The sequence below is a fragment of the Mesoplodon mirus genome (genome assembly GCF_964341445.2).
Source record: "Mesoplodon mirus genome assembly, chromosome: 9".
NCBI lineage: Eukaryota > Metazoa > Chordata > Mammalia > Artiodactyla > Ziphiidae > Mesoplodon > Mesoplodon mirus.
Window position 1 is genome coordinate 50,748,728 of NC_138985.1, and position 24,759 is coordinate 50,773,486.

Here is a 24,759-nt window from a genome sequence, read left to right on the forward strand (position 1 = left end):
CATTAGCTATGGAACTCATTCTGCCTGCATCTTCTCTCCTTGTTTGATCAAATAGGCAGCTTCTATTCCATCTCTCAGATGTACACATAAGCCAAGCACTTTTTAAGATTTCTCTAGTTCAGTAGTGGTTTTGATTGTTTTAATGCCTTCTGGAGAACATTGTCTTGGCACACAATGCTAGAAGATATAGTTTTACAATAGAAAGTAGTCACGTTGATTTTATTTTATCTTCATTGATACTGTTCAGCAGCTACTTAAAGAATTGGGGAATAAAAACGCTGCCAGTTTGCAAGTGAATGTGATCATGGTTTCCTTAGTATTCAGGCTGATTTTTAGTAAAAGAGTTCAAGTGTAACTGTTGTTTATGTCTCTTCTTTCTTTATTTGTTTACTCAGTTATTACTTTGAACATTTATCCTCATAAGCATATAGGGCCAATGCTCCCTAAAGCTTACTTACCTAGTTACTGCATATGTTTGAACCTCAGATTATGAAAGTACAATGTAAAATAGCATATATTTACGTGCAGGGTATTAAAAATAAATCAAAAGATGAGATTATAAAGCAGATAAAATTTTATCTGAAAAAGCATTGCTTTGTAACCCAGTTATTTTAGTTGTTTTGCTTTGTTTTGCTTTTTTAACTCTCCTCTTGAATGCTCTATTTCTGGCATTTTGTCAAGCTCCAAGCTTGAAAAAAGAAATGCATCAAAGGTCAAGTTGCTTATAAAAGCATTACTGAAATGTCAGAAACAATTACACTGAATAGAAGAATAAATCTCCAAAGAAATTAAGCATCCATTTATTAAAAGTTGTGACTTTACTGTGATTCCATTTCTCAAAGTTATACTGTTGATGATTTCCAGGTTGTAATATGCTACATAGAATTGGTCTAATTTAAAGATAGATTATACTCTGAAAGAAAAAGAAAAGTGTATTTTGAAAAATGCACTAGTATATAGATTTGGGTAAAATATAAACTCATATTTATTACCAGTTTTTAATCAAGTGTCTACAAAATGCTTATGCCTGGAATTTAGCATGTTATGATAGAGAGATCATGAGCTTTGGAGTCTAGGAATGTGGGCTTGAAATCCTGCCTCTGCACTAAGTAGCTGATGACTTGGGGCAAAGGAAAAAAAACCTGTTTGATTCTCTATTTCAAATGTTGTAAAATGTGACTAAGAAAAATATTTACCTATTGAACTGCCATGATGATCATTTGCTGGGCACATAGTAGGTACTCAAAAATGTTATTTCCTTTCCCTTCATTCAGGATATAATAATCAGTGCGATGCTATTATAGGTATTTAAGCAGAAAAGAAACATGAGAGATCATCTTACCTGGAATTGCTGTGGTAGGTAGATTTAGATCGGAGAGACATGTAAGATTCTTGAGCTCAACTTCATGATTTTTTTTGCTTTACTTTGTTTTCCTTTGAAATTATAATGGGAACTCTGGGAATTAAGAGAACAGGACTTATAAATAAATTGTTGATTACACTCAGGGTGTTATTTGTAATATTTAACAAAATATTCACTGATCAAGACACAAACACTGACCAATCTGAAAAGATGCCTTAATCTATTGGTCTGTTTTTAAAAATCAGTGTATGTTTTTCTGTATAAGCCAGCACACACCAACTGAATATTAGCACCATATTTACCTGAGAAAATTGTATAATATCTTTAGCCTAATCTAGTTACATTTCAATTTTATAAAATATTTACTCTTTCCTGTAAGAGCAAAGTTCCCACTAGTGTATACCTATACTTGCTTTTAGATTTGGTGTCAAATTATATTATGTATATATTGATATAAATGTGTGTGTTCCTTCAGAGCAGCAATTGTATTTTATTGATTTATGATTAAATAGCTCACCTAGCACTCATCAAATTACCTTATAAACAAAATGTTATTACCCCCAAGTGTCTTTATTAGGAAATGACTACTATAAAACTTCATTACTAGATATACAGACTGCCAACAAACACATGAAAGGATGCTCAACATCTTTACTTATTAGAGAAACGCAAATCAAAACTACAATGAGATATCATCTCACACCAGTCAGAATGGCCATCATCAAAAAATCTAGAAACAATAAATGCTGGAGAGGGTGTGGAAAAAAGGGAACACTCTTGCACTGCTGGTGGGAATGTGAATTGGTACAGCCACTATGGAGAACGGTATGGAGGTTCCTTAAAAAACTACAAATAGAACTACCATATGACCCAGCAATCCCACTACTGGGCATATACCCTGAGAAAACCATAATTCAAAAAGAGTCATGTACCAAAATGTTCATAGCAGCCCTATTTACAATAGCCCGGAGATGGAAACAACCTAAGTGTCCATCATCGGATGAATGGATAAAGAAGATGTGGCACATATATACAATGGAATATTACTCAGCCATAAAAAAGAAACGAAATTGAGCTATTTGTAATGAGGTGGATGGACCTAGAGTCTGTCATACAGAGTGAAGTAAGTCAGAAAGAGAAAGACAAATACTGTATGCTGACACATATATATGGAATTTAAGAAAAAAAATGTCATGAAGAACACAGGGGTAAGACAGGAATACAGACACAGACCTACTAGAGAATGGACTTGAGGATATGGGGAGGGGGAAGGGTAAGCTGTGACAAAGCGAAAGAGCGTCATGGACATATATACACTACCAAACGTAAGGTAGATAGCTAGTGGGAAGCAGCCGCATAGCACAGGGAGATCAGCTCGGTGCTTTGTGACCGCCTGGAGGGGTGGGATAGGGAGGGTGGGAGGGAGACGCAAAAGGGAGGGGATATGGGAACATATGTATATGTATAACTGATTAAATTTGAAACAAAACAAAACAAAACAAACAAACAAAAAACCAAGCTAAAATGTCCTCAGATCAGTCTAAGACATTTAAAAGCCTTTCCTTTGTTATTCAGAAAAGTTACACATATTTCATATGTAATAATTTGCCCATAGGAATGTTTTGATTAATGTTATCTGCTCAAGATTCAGTTTGCAATATTTTCTCTGTTAATAGTGTATAATATCTTGTTGGAGCTGTATATGGAGAAGTCAAGGTCCCTATGATAACCACCACTTGATGTTATCCTGGGAGGACAATTGATAGACTTTACCTGGGGAAGTAGAACTTGCCACTGACTGTAGTCAGGTGTTGATTCTACCTTTGAAAGTCCCTTTAAATGCTTTATGGAGAGAGAAAAAAAAAAACTTCATTACTTAGTCTCTTTATAGAAGATGAAGTAAAAAAGAGCCCACTCTGATTTACTTATGTCTCCTTAAAATACCTAAATTATTGCTTCAACTCTGGGCTTGAGATGAACAACAAAAGAGTTATTTGAGGTAAATTAAGATGATGCAGTGGGACAATGTTATTTACTTTTAATTAAATAAGTATATATAATTTCTTGGGCCTCCCTGGTGGCGCAGTGGTTGAGAGTCCGCCTGCCGATGCAGGGGATACGGGTTCGTGCCCCGGTCTGGGAGGATCCCATATGCCGCGGAGCGGCTGGGCCCGTGAGCCATGGCCGCTGGGCCTGCGCATCCGGAGCCTGTGCTCCGCAACGGGGGAGGCCACAACAGTGAGAGGCCCGCATACCGCAAAAAAAAAAAAAAAACAAAAAAAAAAAAAAATAAAATAAAATAAAGAATGTTACAAGAGACAAGGAAGGACACTACATAATGATCAAGGGATCAATCCAAGAAGAAGATAAAACAATTATAATAATTTTATATGCACCCAACATAGGAGCACCTCAATATATAAGGCAACTGAGGACATCAACAGTAACACAATAATAGTGGGGGACATTAACACCTCACTTACACCAACGGACAGATCATCCAAACTGAAAATTAATAAGGAAACACAAGCTTTAAATGACACAGTAGGCCAGATAGATTTCATTGATATTTATAGGACATTCCATCCAAAAACAGCAGATCACACTTTCTTCTCAAGTGCACATGGAACATTCTCCAGGATAGATCATATCTTGGGTCATAAATCAAGCCTCAGTAAATTTAAGAAAATTGTAATCATATCAAGCATCTTTCCTGACCACAATGCTATGAGATTAGAAATCACTTACAGGGAAAGAAACGTAAAAAACACAAATACATGGAGGCTAAACAATATGTTACTAAATAACCAAGAGATCACTGAAGAAACCAAAGAGGAAATGAAAAAATACCTAGAGACAAATGACAATGAAAACACGACAATCCAAAACCTATGGGATGCAGCAAAAGCAGTTCAAAGAGGGAAGTTTATAGCTATAGAAGCCTACCTCAAGAAACAAGAAAAATCTCAAATAAACAATCTAACCTTACACCTAAAGGAACTAAAGAAAGCAGAACAGAAAACACCCTAAATTACCAGAAGAAAAGCAATCATAAAGATCAGAGCACAAATAAATGAAATAGAAACAAAGAAAACAATAGCAAAGATTAATAAAACTATAAGCTGGTTCTTTGAGAAGATAAACAAAATTGATAAACCATTAGCCAGACTCATCAAGAAAAACAGGGAGAGGATTCAAATCAATAAAATTAGAAATGAAAAAGGAAAAGTTACAACAGACACCACAGAAATACAAAGCGTCCTGAGAGCCTACTACAAGCAACTCTATGCCAATAAAATGGGCAACCTGGAAGAAATGGACAACTTCTTAGAAAGGTATAACCTTCCAAGACTGAACCAGGCAGAAATAGAAAATATGAACAGACCAATCACAAGTAATGAAATTGAAATTGTGATTAAAAATCTTCCAACAAACAAAAGTCCAGGACCAGATGGCTTCACAGGTGAATTCTATCAAACATTTAGAGAAGAGCTTCTCAAACTCTTCCCAAAAATTACAGAGGAAGGAACACTTCCAAACTCATTCTATGAGGCCACCATCAACCTGATACCAAAATCAGACAAAGATACTACAAAGAAAGAAAACTACAGGCCAGTATCACTGATGACCATAAGTGCAAAAATCCTCAACAAAAGACTAACAAACAGAATCCAACAACACATTAAAAGGATCATACACCATGATAAAGTGGGATTTATCCCAGGGATGCAAGGATTCTTCAATATATGCAAATCAATCAATGTGATACACCATATTAACAAATTGAAGAATAAAAACCATGTGATCATCTCAGTAGATGCAGAAAAAGCTTTTGACAAAATTAAACACCCATTTATGATAAAACCTATCCAGAAAGTGGGCATAGAGGGAACCTACCTCAACACAATAAAGGCCATATATGACAGACCCACAGCAAACATCATTCTCAATGGTGAAAAACTGAAAGTGTTTCCTCTTAAGATCAGGAACAAGACAAGGATGTCCACTCCCACCACTATTATTCAACATAGTTTTGGAAGTCCTAGCCATGGCAACCAGAGAAGAAAAAGAAATAAAAGGAATACAAATTGGAAAAGAAGAAATAAACTGTCACTGTTTGCAGATGACATGATACTATACATAGAGAATCCTAAAAATGCCACCAGAAAACTACTAGAGCTAATCAATGAATTCAGTAAAGTTGCAGGATACAACTACTGAGCCTGTGCCACAACTACTGAGCCTGCGCTCTAGAGCCCGTGAGCCACAACTACTGAAGCCCGTGCACCTAGAGCCTGTGCTGCGCAACAAGAGAAGCTACCGCAATAAGAAACCCGTGCACCGCAATGAAGAGTAGCCCCCCCCGGGCTTCCCTGGTGGCGCAGTAGTTGAGAGTCCACCTGCCGATGCAGGGGACACAGGTTCGTGCACTGGTCTGGGAAGATCCCACATGCCACGGAGCAGCTAGGCCTGTGAGCCATGGCCGCTGAGCCTGCACGTCAGGAGCCTGTGCTCCACAATGGGAGAGGCCAAAACAGTGAGAGGCCCGCATACTGCAAAAAAAAAAAGAGTAGCCCCCACTCACTGCAAGTAGAGAAACCCAGAGTGCAGCAACAGAGACCCAACACAGCCATAAATAAATTTAATTAATTAATTAATTAATTAATTAATTAAAATAAAAATGTGCCATGATAGTTGATGTTAGACAGAGGCAGAAGTCATAGGGCTGATGTCAGTCTTTACAGTTTACCGTTTTTTTCTGCCTAACCACAAGTGAAATCCTTAACTAGATTTATTAGGAGAGGAAGTCATTAATGTAGTAATAACGAGTTGTTCGCCTAATGCCCTGTTCACTAAGTGGGCAATTTATACCATAAGTGCCTTAACTGAAGGATTTAGCACAAAATTTTCATCATTTCTTTATAACAAGTCATTTTATTTACTAGGCTTTGTTAGAATGGGTTTCATCTCAATAATGAAGTTAAAGTTTGTATTACTTTTTAAATTTAATTTTTATTTTATATTGGAGCATAGTTGATTTACACAGTTGTTTTAGTTTCAGGTGTACCGCAAATTGATTCAGTTATACATATACATGTATCTATTCTTTTTCAGATTCTTTTCCCATATAGGTTATTACAGAATATTGAGTAGAGTTCCCTGTGCTATACAGTAGGTCTTCATTAATTATCTATTTTATATATACTAGTGTATATATGTTAATCTCAAACTCCTAATTTATCCCTCCCCCCCACCTTTTCCCTTTGGTAACCATAAGTGTGTTTTTGAAGTCTGTGACTCTGTTTCTGTTTTGTAAATAAGTTCATTTGTGTCAATTTTTAAGATTCCTCATGTAAGTGATGTGATATGTGTATTTGTCTGGCTTGCTTCATTTAGTATGGTAATCTCTAGGTCCATCCATGTTGCTGCAAATGGCATTATTTCATTCTTTTTTATGGCTGAGTAATATTCCATTGTATATATGTGCCACATCTTCTTTATCCATTCCTCTGTCGAAGGACACTTAGGTTGCTTCCATGCCTTGGCTATTGTAAACAGTGCTGCAGTGAATATTGGGGTGCATGTATCTTTTCAAATTATGGGTTTTTGAAATATGAGTTCTCAGTATATGCCCAGGAGTGGGATTGCTGGATCATATGGTAGTTCTATTTTTAATTTTTAAGGAACCTCATACTGTTCTTTATAGGGGTTGTATCAGTTTACATTCCCACCAACAGTGTAGAAGGATTCCCTTTTCTCCACATCCTTTCCAGCATTTATTGTTTGTAGACTTTTTGATAATGTCCATTCTAACTGGTGTGAAGTGATACCTCATTGTAGGTTTGGTTTGCATTTCTCTAATAAGTAGCAATGTTGAGTCTCTTTTCATGTTCTTTTTGGCCATCTGTATGTCTTCTTTGGAGAAATGTCTATTTAGATCTTCTGCCCATTTTTGATTGGGTTGTTTGTTTTTTTGATATTGAGCTGCATGAGCTGTTTGTATATTTTGGAGATCAGTCCTTTGTCAGTTACATCATTTGAAAATATTTTCTCTCTTTCTGTGGGTTGTCTTTTCATTTTGTTTATGGTTTCCTTTCCTGTGCAAAGCTTTTAAGTTTCATTAGGTCCCATTTGTTTATTTTTGTTTTGTTTTCATTACTCTAGGAGGTGGATCCAAAAAGATCTTGCTTCAATTTATGTCAGAGAGTGTTCTGTGTTTTTCTCTAAGAGTTTTATAGTATCCTGTCTTACATTTAAGTCTTTAATCCATTTTGAGTTTATTTTTTGTGTATGGTGTTAGAGAGTGTTCTTGTTTTATTCTTTTACATGTAGCAGTCCACTTTTCCCAGCACCACTTATTGAAGAGACTGTGTTTTCTCCATTGTATATTCTTGCCTTCTTTTTCATAGATTAATTGACCATAGGTGCATGGGTTTATTTCTGGGCTTTCTGTCCTGTTCCATTGATCTGTATCTTTGTCTTTGTGCCAGTACCATACTATTTTGATGACTATAGCTTTGTAGTATAGTCTGAAGTCAGGGAGCCTGATTTCTCCAGTTCCATTTTACTTTCTTAGGATTGCTTTGGCTATTTGGGGTCTTTTGTGTTTCCATACAAACTTAAACATTTTTTGTTCTAGTTCTGTGAAAAATGCCATTGGTAATTTGATAGGGATTGCATTGAATCTGTAGATTGCTTTGGGTAGTATAGTCATTTTGACAGTATTGATGCTTCCAATCCAAGAGCGTGGTATATCTTTCCATCTGTTTGTGTCATCTTTAATTTCTTTCATCAGTGTCTTATAGTTTTCAGAGTATAGGTTTTTTGCCTCCTTAGGTAGGTTTATTCCTAAGTATTTTATTCTTTTTGATTTGAAGTAAATGGGATTGTTTCCTTAATTTCTCTTTCTGATCTTTCATTGTTAGTGTATAGAAATGCTAGAGATTTCTGTGCATTAATTTTGTATCCTGCTACTTTACCAAATTCTTTGATGAGCTCTAGTAGTTTTCTGGTTAAAGCTTGTATTATTGACTACATTAGGGCCTGGAGTTGGAAAGTGGCTGCTGACAAGGAAGGAAGGCAAGTTTTTATCTCAGGGTCACCTGTTTCAATTTTGCCAGGATTGTGGAGAATAAAAACACAGACAGAGACTTGAGATAACAAAACAAAGAAAGGTGACAAGGAAAAGAACAAAGTAGGGACATAAAAGATAAACTTACTGAGGATGGAAAGAGTTTGAAGAAGATGATGAGAAAGTAGGAAAATTCTGAAAAAAAATTATAGTATGAAGACCCTAAATTGTTTAAAGATATTTAAAAGTCAATAGGTAAAAATATTTATATTTTATATAGAGATAAATAATATCTTTAATTTTTTTATGTATTCTCTTCCTCTATATATATAAAGAAAGAGAAAGTGAAGCTAAAGATAACATTCATATTATAAATAGGATATAAATTGGTTGGTCAAAATAAAAACTGCACCAAAGTTACACAAGTAAGGAGGACTTTAGACTGTTACACTGGAGAGAAACTAAAATCAACTCTGCAGAAGTGAAAGATGTTTTTTAAGTCCTGAGATGAGCTAGTGGAAAAACACTGGAAGATGTAAGAGAAGAGATTGATCAGTGGGATGTGTTGAGCACACTGAGTTACTCCTGAGTTTGCAAATGTTTTCTCTGTGATTAGGCAATCTGTGTTTGCTAATTGGTGCCCAATGAAGAAAATAGGTACCTACCATACTGGGAGATTAGGACATTATCTTCTTTGATGTTTCCATGACAGATATGGTTCCCAACTCTTGAGAAAGACATTTTCTGGTTTTTAAAACTGGCAAGAGGCTAGGAGAAGATTTACACAAATTTCAAAGGGGCAGAAAGAAAATTTACAGTTGCATTTTTCCTAAAATAAATTTTCTAATAAAGAGAGGTCAGGGACCTAGAGCCAGGAAGAAACCTGTCTAAAGTTTAGTCAAACTGTGGGTAATGGTAAGGCCATCTTGGTCAGGTTCTAGTAAACCATCAATTGGAAATATATTGGGCTGTCCAAAAAGTTCCTTCAGCTTTCATAACATTGTACAGAAAACCCGAATGAACTTTTTGGCCAACCCAACCCAATATAAACACCAGTGGCTTTTTCAGGAAAGCAACATATGTTCTGGGTTTCCAATTCATTTTTTCGCTCATCCAACAAATATTTACTGCAAAACTCTTAAGTTTTAACAATAACTGAACCAAGGACTCCAGATATAAAGATGTTGAATAAGACAATATCTCTGGTCAGAAGGTTCTCATAGGCTAATGGAGGTAAAGGTGAGTAAACAGACAAGTATAAAAAGTCTTAAAGAGTGTTATGTCTACAACACTGTGGAACAGAGAGGATAGAGCACAGCTCCATCTGGATGGTTTGAGAAAGAGAAGGTTCACAGAGGAAGGAAATTCAGTCCTAAAGGATGACTTAGCAAGATGATGAGGCAATGAGGCATGGAGAACAGTGTACAGGAAATGATAGAGGAGTGAGAAAGCAGCATGTCAGTTCATGGAAAAGCAAATAGCTTTCAGTGGATAGAATTTAGGGAAAACATGAGACAATGGTGTAAGATGAGAATGTTCTCTGATCTAGTAAGCATTTGGGCTTCAGTTGATAGGTATCAGGGAGACTGTGATGCTCATATTTGCATTTTAAAAATACACCCTTGTGTTCAGGATGGGTGATTGGCTGCAGGGGAAATGGGACACAGCAGGAGGCCAGAGGAAAGTGTGAAATGGTGTAGAAGAGAACATGGGGTGAGGAAATACTTAGTACGTTGAATAAATCAGGCTCACTACCTGGATGTGATTGGAGAGGGAGTGCAGGCATTAAAAATGATTTGGAAACTTCCCATTTAAGTTGAAGAGATGTGTAGCTTCTCTTCAAGATGGGGAATGAAGAAAGAGTTATACAATTCAATTCATGAGTCTTTTACTTCAATAAGCTGAGAGTGATTCTGGACTTACATGTCTTACAGTTGTTTTAAAGTTCAGATAAGGTGGTTATATGAAAATGTTTTCTAGGAGATCTAGGCAAATATGAGCCTCCATTCTTTTCCCATCTCAACTCTTTATTGAATTTATATTGGTTATCAATATATAAATAAGTATATGAATAATGACTTTCACTATCAAAAGTCAATATGAATTTTTAAGACAATTTCTGAAGAATACAAAAGACATTGTCAACTTAATAATAATTCTTAGGATTACTGTAGAGTTTGTACAGGTATTGTAAGAGGAATCTTATCCCAAGGTTACAATACTAGAGACTTTCTAAATAGTATGCTTTTTAAAAAAAAATCTTGACTCTTTATCTGGTTTCTCTCTACTTTGATTTCTCCTTTCTGCTTACCCTCCTCTCAATTTCATTACACTGATGAGTTTTGATTTTGCAATGGCATCTGGAGGTGCATTGCATATAGTGCTACTGAGACTGTTAAAAATTAACCATAGTATAACTGAATCACCTTGCTGTACACCTGAAACTAAGACAACATTGTTAATCAACTATACTCCAATATAAAATAAAAAATTTTTTTTAAAGTCAACCATAGCAATCTCCACATTTCTATGATTTAAAAAAATCAGGATGATGCCAGGCACATTCATGGAATAGGACTAAACGTACATATACCTTACATTAAAATACAGTTCATTATATTTTTAATGTATCAATGTTCTTAACTCTTAAACTATAAAAATCTTCATAAACCAAGGTTTATCTTTTATATTACATTTAAGCTTCACCACAATGAATGCAATAAACTTTCATTATATACTTTTACCAAGAAAAGAAAATGTCTATCCTCTGACCCCAGTTCTCATTTTGCTTTACTTCTCTGGAAATCTTCACAAATTTTTAGTGTAATTACTTCAAGCTGATGTTTAATTCTCTTATCCTATTGTAGGGAATGCAATAGAATGAGAGGAGATATTTTAGAAGAGTTCATGAGAGTTTGGTGGTATCCATAAAAATAGATTTAAAAAGGGGAAATTTGGGAGTTAAAGTGCCAAAATACATGTTTAAGTTGATTAAAATGATAAATTATTTAAAACATTCTTAAGATTATATTTATGGAGAAAAATGTTAAATGAGTGTCACCAACTTAAATATTTAAATATGTTTTTGAGTTCATAAAAATAAATAAACCCAAGCATTTTCATTTTATTTCTCGACCTCTTGTTAAAGTGTTTCACAAACAAGTTTGAATAAGATATGCTTCAGTTAAGGCTTCAAAGTAAGATGTAAATTGTAATATGTGGACAATGATTCATTCATTTACTTCTGTGTTATATATTTCATGTAAAATATGCATTTTTTAAGATTTGGTTAAAATGCCTAGAGCTTGATAGGGGGTCGGGGGTGAGCATGTTACATAAAAGCAAAGCAGTCCTTCAAAACTTTTCATGTTGGAAATGCATGCCAAAAAATACAGTATATTTAATACACAAAGTCAAGCATGAGAAGGATTCTAAGTGTTGGCATCACATTCAGAATAGCAAGAAATTAACCTCAGAAAGATTAAAGAAAAAAATCTGCTGGTTCCTTGACTTCTTTGCAGACAAAGTCTCATCCATTCTTCTCTCCTTTGGCATCTCAAGTTCTCCCTACCACCATAACAGTTAAAAAGGTAAACTCGAGGGTTGGTTAGAACTCAGTTCAAATCTCTTCTTCTTTAGTCAAACTTCTGCTAATTTGAGACAGTAAAATTAGGCTTATTGAGCTTGAATTTCCTTTAAAGTGAAAAATACATATTCATATCCATGTCAGAAATATGCTGTGAAAGATACAAACTTTCAGTTATAAAATACATAAGTCATGGAGATGTAATGTATAGCATGGTGACTATAGTTAATAATGCTATATTAAAGTTGATAAGAGAATACATCTTAAAAATCTTCATCACAAGGGAAAAATGATAACTATGTGCAGGGACAAATGTTAATTAGACTTATTGTGATCATATACAAATATTGAATCATTATGTTGTACATCTAAAACTAATGTTATATGTCAATTATACCTCAAAAAAAAGAAGGCAGTTGTCACAATTAGCTGAGATGATGTATATATTATTCATGGCATGGTGCCTGACCAAAGATGGGCAATCAGTAACTATTCATTGAATGAATGTTTTCACCCAGGTATAAAGAGAAGTATAAAGGGAAGTCCCACACAGAAGTGAATGATGTTAGGTAGGAAATCCAGATGAATTTGTTTTATATAGCTGCCCTTTCAAGAGGCAGTTCAGTTCTAATCAAACCACAAGAGAATAAAGGCAAAAAAATCTTAGAGCAATGGTTTTCAAATTTTACCTGTGTACAAATCACCCAGGGATCTTTTTAAAATGCAAGTTATGATTTATGGGTGGGATCTGAGAGACTGCATTTCTAGCAAACTCCAGATGATGCATATGCTGCCTGTCCACTGAATACACTTTAGCAAAGTCCTAGACCACTTGAATGCATGGTATTTTAAGAAATACTGTACTTAAATCCATATTTGTCTAGTCCAACATTCTGTTTCCTAGAACAACAGCTTAAACTTAATTCATTTATCCACATAGTAGATTATCTAGTGTCTACTAGGTGCCAGGCACTGTTTTAGGTTCTAAGTATAAAATAATGAACAAGACAGATAAGAAACATGCCCTTATTGAGCTTGTACTCTAGTAGTAGGATCAGATAATAAACATGTAAACAATTAATTAAAATAGTTTCTAGTGGTGATTAAAACTATCACGAAAATAAAATGAATTTACTGTGTGATTGTGTATGGTCAGTTAAGGCTCCCCTTAGCAAGGAGACAATTGAACTGAAACCTGAATGTTGAGAAGCAGTCTGCTGTGTGAAGATATGAAAGTTTCATGAAAAGAGAAGAGAGAATGCAAAGGCAACAGTGAGATTGGTCTGTAGGAGGAAAGGAAAAAAAGTCACTGTATCTAGGACATAATGCCATTATTTGGATGCAAGACCGTGATGGGCAATCAGGAACGATTAGAGGGGCAAACGGGGGCAAGGTCACACCTGACAAAGTTGTGGGACCGTGGTGGGGGGGGGATGTGTGTAGAGGGGGGACTGCCAGGGAGGAAAGTGAAGTAAATGCTGAAATCTTGGAGGTTGGATCCAAAGTGGGTCTTAACAGCTCCACAGAGGGTTAAGGTGGACTCTAGAAGGAATTGGCTTATAGGAAAGTACACCTGGCTATGCAGAAAAAGGTGAGTGAAAAAGATCTAACATAAGGTGTGGGACACAGGTTGGGGGAAAAAAAAAAGACTAACTCAAAAAGCAAAAAAGGTTAAAATTGTACATACCTTAGGTTTACACTACAAGAAACAGGAATGTATTATTTATGTCATGCAAATTAATGTAATTGCACACAGGTAGCACACTCTCCTCTAATGTTGCAGGATGAATTAAATTTTTCTGAATAGAAATGATTAAGTAACTATTATAGAAAACAAGAAACTATAATTCCTGGTTGACTATAAGCTGTAGCCCCAAACTAGCCTTACTTTTCACAGAATATTGGAAATGAAAGTGAATGAGAGTAGATAGAACAATAAAAGATAGCAACAAAGGAAATAAGACATATGCAGGCCCCTCTTTGCACTAAGAAAAAAGTCTAGTACACACAAGAGTCATTATGTAAATTGTAGAATGTTACATGTTTTGGAGTATAATGATTTTTGTATTGTATCTACCATACAGTCTATATCATATCATTTATTGGGATATAAGCCAAACTCTAAAGCCAGTAAAAGCAGAATTAAAGGAGATCTCCTTACAGATCAGAGTAACTAAAGAAGAATGAATAATATAATGATGACCCAACAGTCATTTTAGTGAGTCTTCCTTACTAGTGAGCAAGCCTCACAATTTAAAGCCTTGCAAACTAGTGGCTATTAACACGTAAGTGCATTCCAATTGACTTCTGATTTTCTGTCTTTGTTTTTCAAATACATGAATAAAGGACTGTCCATTCAAAAGATGCTCCTAACCCTCGTCAGTGACAAACAGCTTTGAGTTGTTGGCTTATAGCAATGAAGAAAGGCATGATTAGTCACCCTTTCTCATCTGAATGCCTGATGCCTCAAGGCACACATTTCTGATACACCCATCCAGAATTATGGATATATTCTGTGGCAAAACAGCAGATTAATTTTGCCTGTTTGTATATTGTTTTACTCTGTTCCATTGACCTCATTAGCACCTGTACTTACCAGCTAAGCTACAGAGTTCAGACGTTTTCATACTGTATTTTGGTCATTTATTTGTAATTCTTCTAGTTTTCTTTGGCATTTACTAACAGCAACAATATTTTCTTCCTCACTGACCTTTTGTATATGTCCTTTGATTTACTCAAACGCTAGATGAGTGCCGGTCTCTAGAGCTTTGTGAGTAACAGAAAGGGTGGAGTGAGATGAAGCTAGAAAAGAAAACAAGAGCCACATCATTTGAGGTCTCATAAACTTTTGAGAAATCTGGCCTTCATCTTAAGAGCAGTAGGAAATGACTGAAGAGTTTTAAGCACTGGAGTGACACAATCTTACTTCTGCCATTAGCTTACCTTGTTGTTTTTTCCCCCTTTCCCAATGGGATCACTGTAGCCAGTGGTTTTGTACTACCATCCTATTATTTATGTTTCCTGGCTATTTCCAACTAACGGACTAGTTTTTTAATGAACGAAAAAGGTTGCCAACTGTACAAAAATAAATTCTCCAGGAGGCACAAGATAGTTTGCAAATAAGAGAATATAAGTTGGTTCAGGAAAACAAATGGTACGTGCTATGGATGGATTCATTTGTGAATGATGGCTCATCTGCAATAATGAAATAAAGGGGGGTAGACATATTTCTTTGATGCTCTTTATTGCAAAGATTAATAATATAAGTATAAAAATTACTTCCTGGGCAGGTATCACAGCATAAAATACTTGTAGCAATGTGCTTGATCTACACACCCAAACACTGATAATAAAGAAGCCTCATTTAGGGATCAATCGATCCATCTATCTATCTTATCTATGTATCTATTCATTCCTGGTATTTTTTTAACATCTGGCTATAGTATGCAGTGACTCTTTTGGTTTTGCTTTTAACCAAGAACAAGAGGGAAGTAACCTAGTTTATATTGGTGCCCACTTGGTTTCAGTTGCTCATTTTACATTATTTAAAAATGATAGACTATTGGTGATGCTGTCTTTCCCAGGAGAAGAAGTTGACAGACAGCTGTGCAGAGACGCCATCTTCCCCATCCCTGTTGCCTGCGATGCCCCGTGCCCCAAGGACTGTGTGCTCAGCACGTGGTCTGCGTGGTCCTCCTGCTCCCACACCTGCTCGGGGAAAACCACAGAGGGGAAACAGATACGAGCGCGGTCCATCCTGGCCTATGCAGGAGAGGAAGGTAAGGTCACCAGCTTCAGAAGGGACTTAGGTTTCTTCCAGAAGTTGGTGTGCATTTTCTTTGTGTAGCCTGGATACGATGGATGTTCTACAAAAATCAACTTCCAGAAATCCAGCAATCCAAGGAGATTTAATATCTGTTGACATATTGGGCAGCTTGCTCCTGTTCCCCCAAATTAACCTTGAAGATAGCTCTTTAATAAAAAAGACTTTGGAAAGTGAACTCACTTTGCCTTTTCTCCCTCCTAATAATTCAAGTTCTTTCTACTTCAAAGTGTTAAGCCTGTGAAAAAATTTGAAAATGACTCTCCACATTGCAAATGTCAGGTTTCATTGTTTTTTCTCTATTTCAGTAGTCAATTTTCCCCATGAAATCGTATTCTACCTTCTCATAACTAGTAAGCTTTATTTTAAATAATCACCAGCATGACTGTTGCTTGACTAAAAATTACATGGATTTTCTGAGCATAGGCTCTGAGATCCAGAATGTAGATTGTGTTCATTTTTAAAATACTTTGCTCCTAAATCACTTCACCCTATTGGGTGAATAAAGCACAGGTTTTTCATATATTCATAGCTCAGTTGTTCAAGCTTTATTGTCAAGAAATACAAGGCTCTTGGTAATTGTCTCTCAAGCTTGTATCCAGATGCTAATTTGGCCTCTGTGTGACTGGGTGATATAATGTCATATTTAATCTTGTCATTCTGGAAAATAACACAGGAGTAAGGAAAACGTAGAAATAAGTCAAGTTCTGTCTCATTAAGGCATGTTCTGTCTCAAGAATACAGGCGTATGTTATTTAAATGTTATCAGGCTGAATGACACTTCTCCATTCACATTTAATACTAGTAAATAATGATTTCTATTTGTAGTAAGCACATGTTTCTTTATGTATACCTCCAAGTAATCAATTTTGGAGGAGTTTTCATATTGCCTATTTCATTTTTCTGTTTATGAAGCATTTTAGTGATAGAAATCTGCTAGTATTCTTACTTAATCAAACTTGCTATCTGTATATGTGATTCTATGCAAAAATATAACTACCTTGGACTTAAGACATAGGAGAAAATTTAACATATTTAAAATAGTCAACCTATGAGAAAATTTAGAATTTTCTTTAAAGTGTCCAAAAACTTTTTTCTTGTCACCTCAATATAATTTTAATTATTTGCTACCAAGAGAAAAATGTATCTATGGAACCTAATAGAAAAATAGAACCTTTTAGAGACAAAATTATATTCCTTATGTTGTCAAACAATAACTCTAACCTTGTATAGATTATATTCAGACTTCACACTCTATTAGCTCAGATTACGTCTTGGGCTTCATTAAAATTAGATCTGTGGTCACCCTGCTTCCTATAAATCCATTACACTCTGCAGACACTTGCTGTGTGACTAGTAATAAGTGACTTTTCGCCCTATGAGTCACATGGCTGAGATTTTGCCATGCTTGCAGAACTCACCACATCATTATTTCTATAGACATGATGCTTCACACTGAAAGGTCATGGAATGCTTTAAAGGCAAAAATTTATGATTGTTGTTTGGTATGTATCATTCACTTAGTTTGAAAGTGTGGGACTTTGATAATTTTTAATGAAGGCTAATAGCTGCATCATAAGCAACCCATGCTGGAAAATTACAGATGTGTATATAGTTAATCATAAAGGCATGAATTCAAAACATAATTTTAAATGGAAACTGTAGAGGAAACTCTGGCAATGAGGAATCTGCTGCTATTTGTCTCTGTTAATAACAGCTACAAAAACTGGTATAATTATGTGAAATATTTAATGAAGAATTTATCTTTCAAAAATGATATAATACCTATTATTTTCTGGACACTGAAACACATTTTCTTTTCTTCAAACTAAGCCTTTTCTAATTCTGAGCTATTTTTTAAATGATTTAGGAACTGCATTTGCAGGAAGTTTTAAAATATGTTTCCCTACCAATTAGCTAACCCTTTATAATTCTACACAAAAGCAGGTATTTCTATTATTCCCCAAGAATTAGTATTTTGTATATGTCATAAATGTTCTTAATTATCTGTGGATCAGAAAATTACTGTGATAACCTTAAGGGAAAAGATCACTGTAATAAAATTATATATTGAGTAAACATAAGACATGAAATTATACAACTTTCTGGTGAAATAACTTACAGGACAAATGTGTTTATCTGGATTTACAAAATAAATGCTGCATCCTATACATTTGTACTTTTATTTATCTCAGTAATATAACCTCTTTGTATTAATAAGGAAACATTACGTTGTACTGCAGTAACAGCCCATAAGTTCAATAACTTAAAAAAAACAATTATTTTTCCCTCTTGGGAATTTTGCTGCAGTGACAGGTGACTCTCCAAGGCAGTCTGTCCTACATGAAATGTCTCAGCATTGCACCTGCATATGAAGGCCTACCTCACAATCCTCATGCCAGAGGAACAAGATAGCTGGGGAGGCTATCTGCTGATTTAAAAGCATCAGCAATTAAATTCTTTCATCCAGAAGTGATTTGTATCATTTCCACTGACATTTCATTATCAAAGCAAATCATATAATCATGACTTGAAGTTGAACCTAATTTTAAGCAGGGCAGGGGAAATATAGTCCTACTGTGTGCTAGAAAGAGAGGAGTGCTGGCTACTGGTCTTACCCCTGGTTTACCTGTCTTTTTTTTGTATGTCTGTATGCATGTGTGTGTCTACCTCTATGTCTATATGTATATCTATTTCCATATATGTGTGTGTGTGTGTGTGAGTGAGATAGAGGATTATTCCATATGGCCCCAGTGCAGTAGATAAGCTCTCCATTGTTAAAATGTTATGACTTATTATTTCCTCATTCCTATTAAAAGAATGATAGAATAGTAGAATAGCACTTCCTTTTCCTCATGTTATACTTTCTTTTTGCTTTCCTTCCCTTCCTTTCTAGGCTCTGTATCTCTCTTCCTGAACAATTTTATCTGCAAAATCATTAAGTGGAACCAAGCAGTTGAGCATCTGTGCCAGCAGGTGGGGGGTCTGCAGTGGTCCAGAGTGGGTTGTCAGAGCCCAGGCTGAGTGAGATGAGCATCCCCAGTAGGAAAAGGATGGTCTGGCATGATGTGTCAGAGACACTGAGAAGTCTAAAGGGGTCGGGTGGGGGGGCATGGATTATATAAGAGGGTAAAAGCAGCGACCCAACACAGGATGCCAGAGCACAAGCAGGGTGAAGAGAGAATCCCAGCATTGAAGCAGCCAGCCCAGTGTGGGGTGTTGGAGTCAAGCAGGGATGAGGAGGGTTTCAGTAATGTGGGGTGGCCGAATGCAGGGTGTCAGAGTATGGGCAGAGTGTTGAAGATATCCTATGGGTACAGCAATGAAGATGGCAGTGAGAGATCAGAATAATCTGGGGTGGGGGAGTGACCAAATAGGTACATGCATTAAACATAATAGGAGTTGGGTTTCTTATTGCTAGAGAAGGGAGTTATAAATATGCTAAGAAAGAAAACTAGAATAAACCCTATTGTATTATATTGGAACTTGAAGTTATCAGTGTGAATTCATGGTGTCCAATTTATAAATCTAGACATAGAAATAAAATACAAACACAAGTATGATATATATTCGTATTATGGATGTATACACGTATTAGCTCTGTCCACTGAAATGACATGAGAGCAGCAGGACCATAATAGCAATAAGTGCATTCAGCACTCAGATCTTGGTGTCTAATGCCATTCTCCAATGAGAGGAACCAGGGCTTTTTGGAGAAATAGCTGATTCTGAGGCTGCGATAGGAAAAGTACAAGATGTGCCTGGAGGATCTTGTGCCAGAAAGGAAGAGGAGAATATGTCAATAGGTCACAGAAGCTAGCTTGAAGGGTCTCCCACTGGCCACATACAGGAGCAATGTGAATGCCAAAATAACAATAACAGCTGGTTATAACTCTTTAAATAAGAGAGGAAACCATGGATCCATACTTGACATAAATAAATGTATTAATTGAAAGTCTGATGAAGAGCGTTATATTTACAATCTTAAGTATCCTCCTAATGAAGAAGTTTGACAGACACCACCTTAATCCAGTGATCAAAGTTTACATCATCAGTAATGGGGCACATGCAAAGCGTGTGTTCCTGGTGTGGTGCAGTGAGAACATGGCATCACATCTGTAACATCCCTGTCACAGATACATATTGTAGAATCTAATCATGAGGAAAGATCTGACAAACCCTAGCTGAAAGCCATTGTACAAAATAACTGGCCCTTAAACCTCAGAAGTGTCTAAATTATGAAAATTAAGGAGAGACTGAGGAAGAATGAAGGAGACTAACAAGTCATAACATCTAAATGTAACACTTGATTGTGAACTAGTTCCTTTTGCTATAAATATTTTGGGATAGTTGGCAAGCTTGAATGGGTCTGAGGATTAGATGGAAATAATGTATCAGTGTTAATTTCCTGATCTTAAATATTGAATGTGCTTATGTGTAGGAAAATGCCCTTGACTGCAGGAAATACACATTGAAGTTTTTTAGGATAATAGGGTATCATTTCAATAACTTTTTCCAAGTGATCCAAGAGAAGAAACTATTGATAATACTTTTAATTTTCCTATAGTATTGAGGTTGGTTCAAAGTTAAACAAAAAATAATAGAATGAAAACAATTTGAATACAATTGCTTTTCATAGCATCTTGAGTAACATTATGTAACCTATTATTTTGTGTATCGGCAGTACACAAAAACGTCATAAAATGCCTCTTGTTGAAATATTGTCATTTGGAAACCAAATCACAAATGATAGCAACTGGAGATAGATAATATACTGGAGAAAGTAAAAATATTTCTTTTCAACTTAAAAAATAAAATTGTGTGTGTGTGTTTATATCTTACTTCCAAAGCATTGACTTTTAGTTAAATAAGATTAGTAATTTGCTTTTTGATTTGTTTTATACTTGGAGGTAAAAATCTTCCTTGTATTTTGTAAAACTAAAGGATGGATTCCAAGAGCTACTTCAGAATTACTTCAGGAGTTCTAAAAGGATGCCATCTTTTAACATTTAAGTCTGGCATGTTTTTAATATAAATAGTAGTAAGTTGAATTTTAATGAAAAATTTTAAACTGATGTTAGGTTTATGGCCTTCTCCATTTTTTTAACTTGTGTTACAGATTCTTAACACACTTGGTTTAAAAAGGAAAAATTGTTTTCAAAACGTTTTCCACTGAGTATAGCAATAACTTCTGTTAGTTTTCATTATAGATTCAATTATCCTTACAAAGCAAGAAATGAGAGAATATTTATTTTTGTAAAGTTCAAAATGAACTGATATTATAACTTCAGCAAAATGTTAATGTGTCTTTATACTTGCTTTGTACATGCAGAGAATGGAGACAATTGAATAAAATCAGGCCAAGTTTTTTCTCAAATAATTAGTATCTTCAAAAATTATATTTTGCAGTATAAAACATTGGGGAGAGGAATGTTTCTATTTTATCTTGCTTAGTTTTTATAGTTAAATGATTTTAATTCTAAGAATCAGGGAGTATTTATATTTCCTAGAGGAATTTGAAGAACCCAGGATCTATTTTACGTGTATATACACACATAACTCTGACTTCTAAGCAAATACTGCCACTTCCTCATCTTCCTACTACTGACTTTGAAAAAGCAGTTCTGCTTCAGTCTGTTCCTACAGGACCACCAGGCAGGATTTATGCAGACTCCACACTGGGACGTCTTCTACCTTTTACTACAAGAGGAAAAAAGTGGAAGGGGTAGGGGCTGCAGCAGAGTCTCTTGAGGTTCTCTATGGCTAACGCTCTTCCAATTAAATTCCCTGAAATCATGCCATTGCCAATGTTCTTTTCATCCACAGTGGTCTGCTATCAAAGTGATTAGGGCTGCAGTAGCAGGCAAAGTTACAAGTATCTTAAAACTGTAATTCATAGTACACTGTAATTGCCTCTCCTTAGCCTGAGCCCAGTCCGCTTCCTTATTGCCAGTTACTTCCCTGTGTGGACTCTCTACTCCAATTGACTGTATCAATGATACTAATTCCCAGGGTCATGCCTGCCTGAGTACCTTTGCTTTTATTTACCTTTTCTTCTGCTTAAATAAAATCCTCCCTTCCTTCTCTCCCTTCCCAGAACTCTGCTTATTAAACTACTACTCCTTCAAAACTCATATCAATGCCTTATCTCAATAACCTGAGTCATTTTTAGTACCCCCCCAAACTAATGTAATCTTATACTTTTGAATCCCAATTTTACTAAATACCTCTTTTAACATAATTATTATATTCTACCTAGAATTATACTCATTTTTTTATACTCATTTTTTTGCTCAACTTATCCCCCTATTACTTTTCTCCACTGCATTATAAGATGCTTGAGAGTAGCAAGAATTATTTCTAACCCCTCTAGATATCACTTGAAGCGCAGGTAACCATTGCATATTGCAGTCAGTGCATAGGTTTCTAATTAAGGTTTGGAAAGGTTCTTTTTCTTTTCAGTTGGCCATCTAAATTGTAAGGACTTCAATGCCAGACCAAGTAACACCATAGTTCTGTTAAATGTTTCCTAATCAAGCTTTTTATGGGCTTGATGTGGGGAGGAAAAGTCACTTTTTCATTCCTAAGAAAGAAGTTTCACATAATAATTGGTATTTTTATATGAACATGAAAGTTTATTTATGTAGCAGGATTTCATCAAAGTATTATAAAGTCTTTCCTTTTGGTGGAATGATAGAAAATCTAAATAGTCACATTAGTATGAATGTTTTTATGTTTAAGAGGATTTTTTTAAAAATACGCTTATCACTAATTTTGTCACAGATGACATTTTATAATCTCCCCAGTACTACAGAAATGGGAATATTCCCAGATGTCTGGAATTAGATCTTCCCATAAATACTAAGTAAATTCAGTATTATATCTATCAACTTTTCAACCATAAAAGTATTCCCCAAACAACATGACCATGTTGCAGTGACTGATTACTCCAAGCCATGCTTTCCAAATTGCCACATTGTTATTATAATTAAGACCACATTGGGGCTTATCTGTGCAAGTATCTTGACATCAGCCCAAAACTGCTGATGTGGCTTTAATGTGGATTGGGGCAAGAAAATAAATAGTCTTTATGTCTGTAAACTTAACAGTTATCTTGTAGCTCCTGGACACATTATGCTGATGTTATAGAAGTTCTTATTTTTTTCAAAGCCAAGCAGTGAATTCCAATGTCAAAAACAATTCAGAGTTTTAAAATCACAATTTAAATAGCATACGTATACTCAAAGTGAAAATGGGGTAAGTAAAGACACATTATTTTGTTGAAGAAGGCTAATTTCACCATTAATATGAAGGTATGGTTAAAATGGTTATGTAAAATGTCTACAATTAGCATGTGTTTTCCTGAGAAATAAGGCTGGACAAATCTAGAGACTCAGGGAAATGGGTAATAAGAGTGCTCATTTATTTCTCCCCAATCCAATTAGCAGGTTTAGGAGTCGTTCCTATTCAAATCCTAAACTTATTGCTTCCAGTGATGGAAGATACGATATGAACTGTGACAGATGTTTTCACCTTCAGCAATGAAATGCTGTTTAATGCAGGTTATTCAGATGTTGATCCCATGTTCAACACTGCATAAGTGATTATAAATTGCAGTTAAATTCTCACGTAAGCTGCCTACTGATTTATATGCTGAATAGCGGGATGTCCTTACTCACAAATGAAATGATACCTAAAGATCAGCTCAGGGTGTGGTTTTGCTTATTACTTTTACCCAAATCTCAAGCTTTAGAGGCCATCTTCCATATTAGGGTCACTAGCTATTGAATCACTTTTTCTTATTTTTTTTAACTTCTTTAGACTTGCTTTCCTAATATCTAAAACCCACCTTTTATTATGTTCAATATTTCCTCCATTTACTATTACAAGTATGTGTGATGAACACCCAAGGTTTCTGCCATTCCACATGAACAACCAGTTATTTTCTGTTCTTAAGATGAAATCCAGAGACTACATAAGTTTGACTAGATCAAATTGTTAATATAGTAAGCAATAAATTCCTCCAATACTCTGCTTTTAACAATACAAAGCTTTTTATTTTCATAGTTGACATTATAAATAGCATAGTGGTAAGAAACTTCCTAAATTCCTGTTACTGTGGCTGCATCATTTAATCTGTATGGGCTCATCCACTTTATAATTTTTAACTTGTACACCAGCTGTGGATATTAAATGAGGTCCCATCTACAAAGTACTTATAATGGGGCTAGCACATAAAAAAGTTCCATATTGACAACTCCACACCATATTCTATTGATTAAAGGACACATCTGTTTTACGCTTCATCATCTCTGTAATTACTACATCTTACAATGGATGTGTTTTTTAAAATTTTTATTGGAGTATAGTTGATTTACAGTGTTGGGTTTCAGGTGTACAGCAAAGTGAATCAGTTATACATATACATATATCCATTCTTAACTTTTTACATATTCTTTTCCCATGTATTCTTTTCCCATATAGGCCATTAAAGAGTATTGAGTAGAGTTCCCTGTGCTATACAACAGGTTCTTATTATGTATTTTATATATAATAGTGTGTATATGTCAATCCAAATCTTCCAATTTATCCCTCCCCCCCTTACCCCCTGCTAACCGTATGTTTATTTTCTACATCTGTAACTCTATTTCTGTTTTGTAAATAAGTTCATTTGTATGCTTTTTTTTAGATTCCACATGTAAGCAATATCATATGATATTTGTCTTTGTATGTCTGACTTACTTCACATGTATGATAATCTTTAGGTCCATCCATGTTGCCGCAAATGGCATTATTTTGTCCTTTTTTATGGCTGAGTAATATTCCATTGTATATATGTACCACATCTTATTTATCCACAATGGATGCATTTTAAAATCACTATGTCCAAGCAGCAGTTATAACACAGTTTTCAT

At 35.3% G+C, this 24,759-nt stretch overlaps 1 protein-coding gene across 1 annotated transcript in view; it reads left to right on the top strand.

The window, feature by feature from the left end:
* Positions 1-24,759, top strand: part of THSD7A (thrombospondin type 1 domain containing 7A) — a 448,162-nt gene that overhangs the window by 329,977 nt on the left and 93,426 nt on the right. The window contains exon 7 of the mRNA XM_082632651.1: positions 15,606-15,800. Coding sequence (XP_082488777.1) covers positions 15,606-15,800 — 195 coding nt within the window. The remainder of the gene's footprint in view (positions 1-15,605; positions 15,801-24,759) is intronic.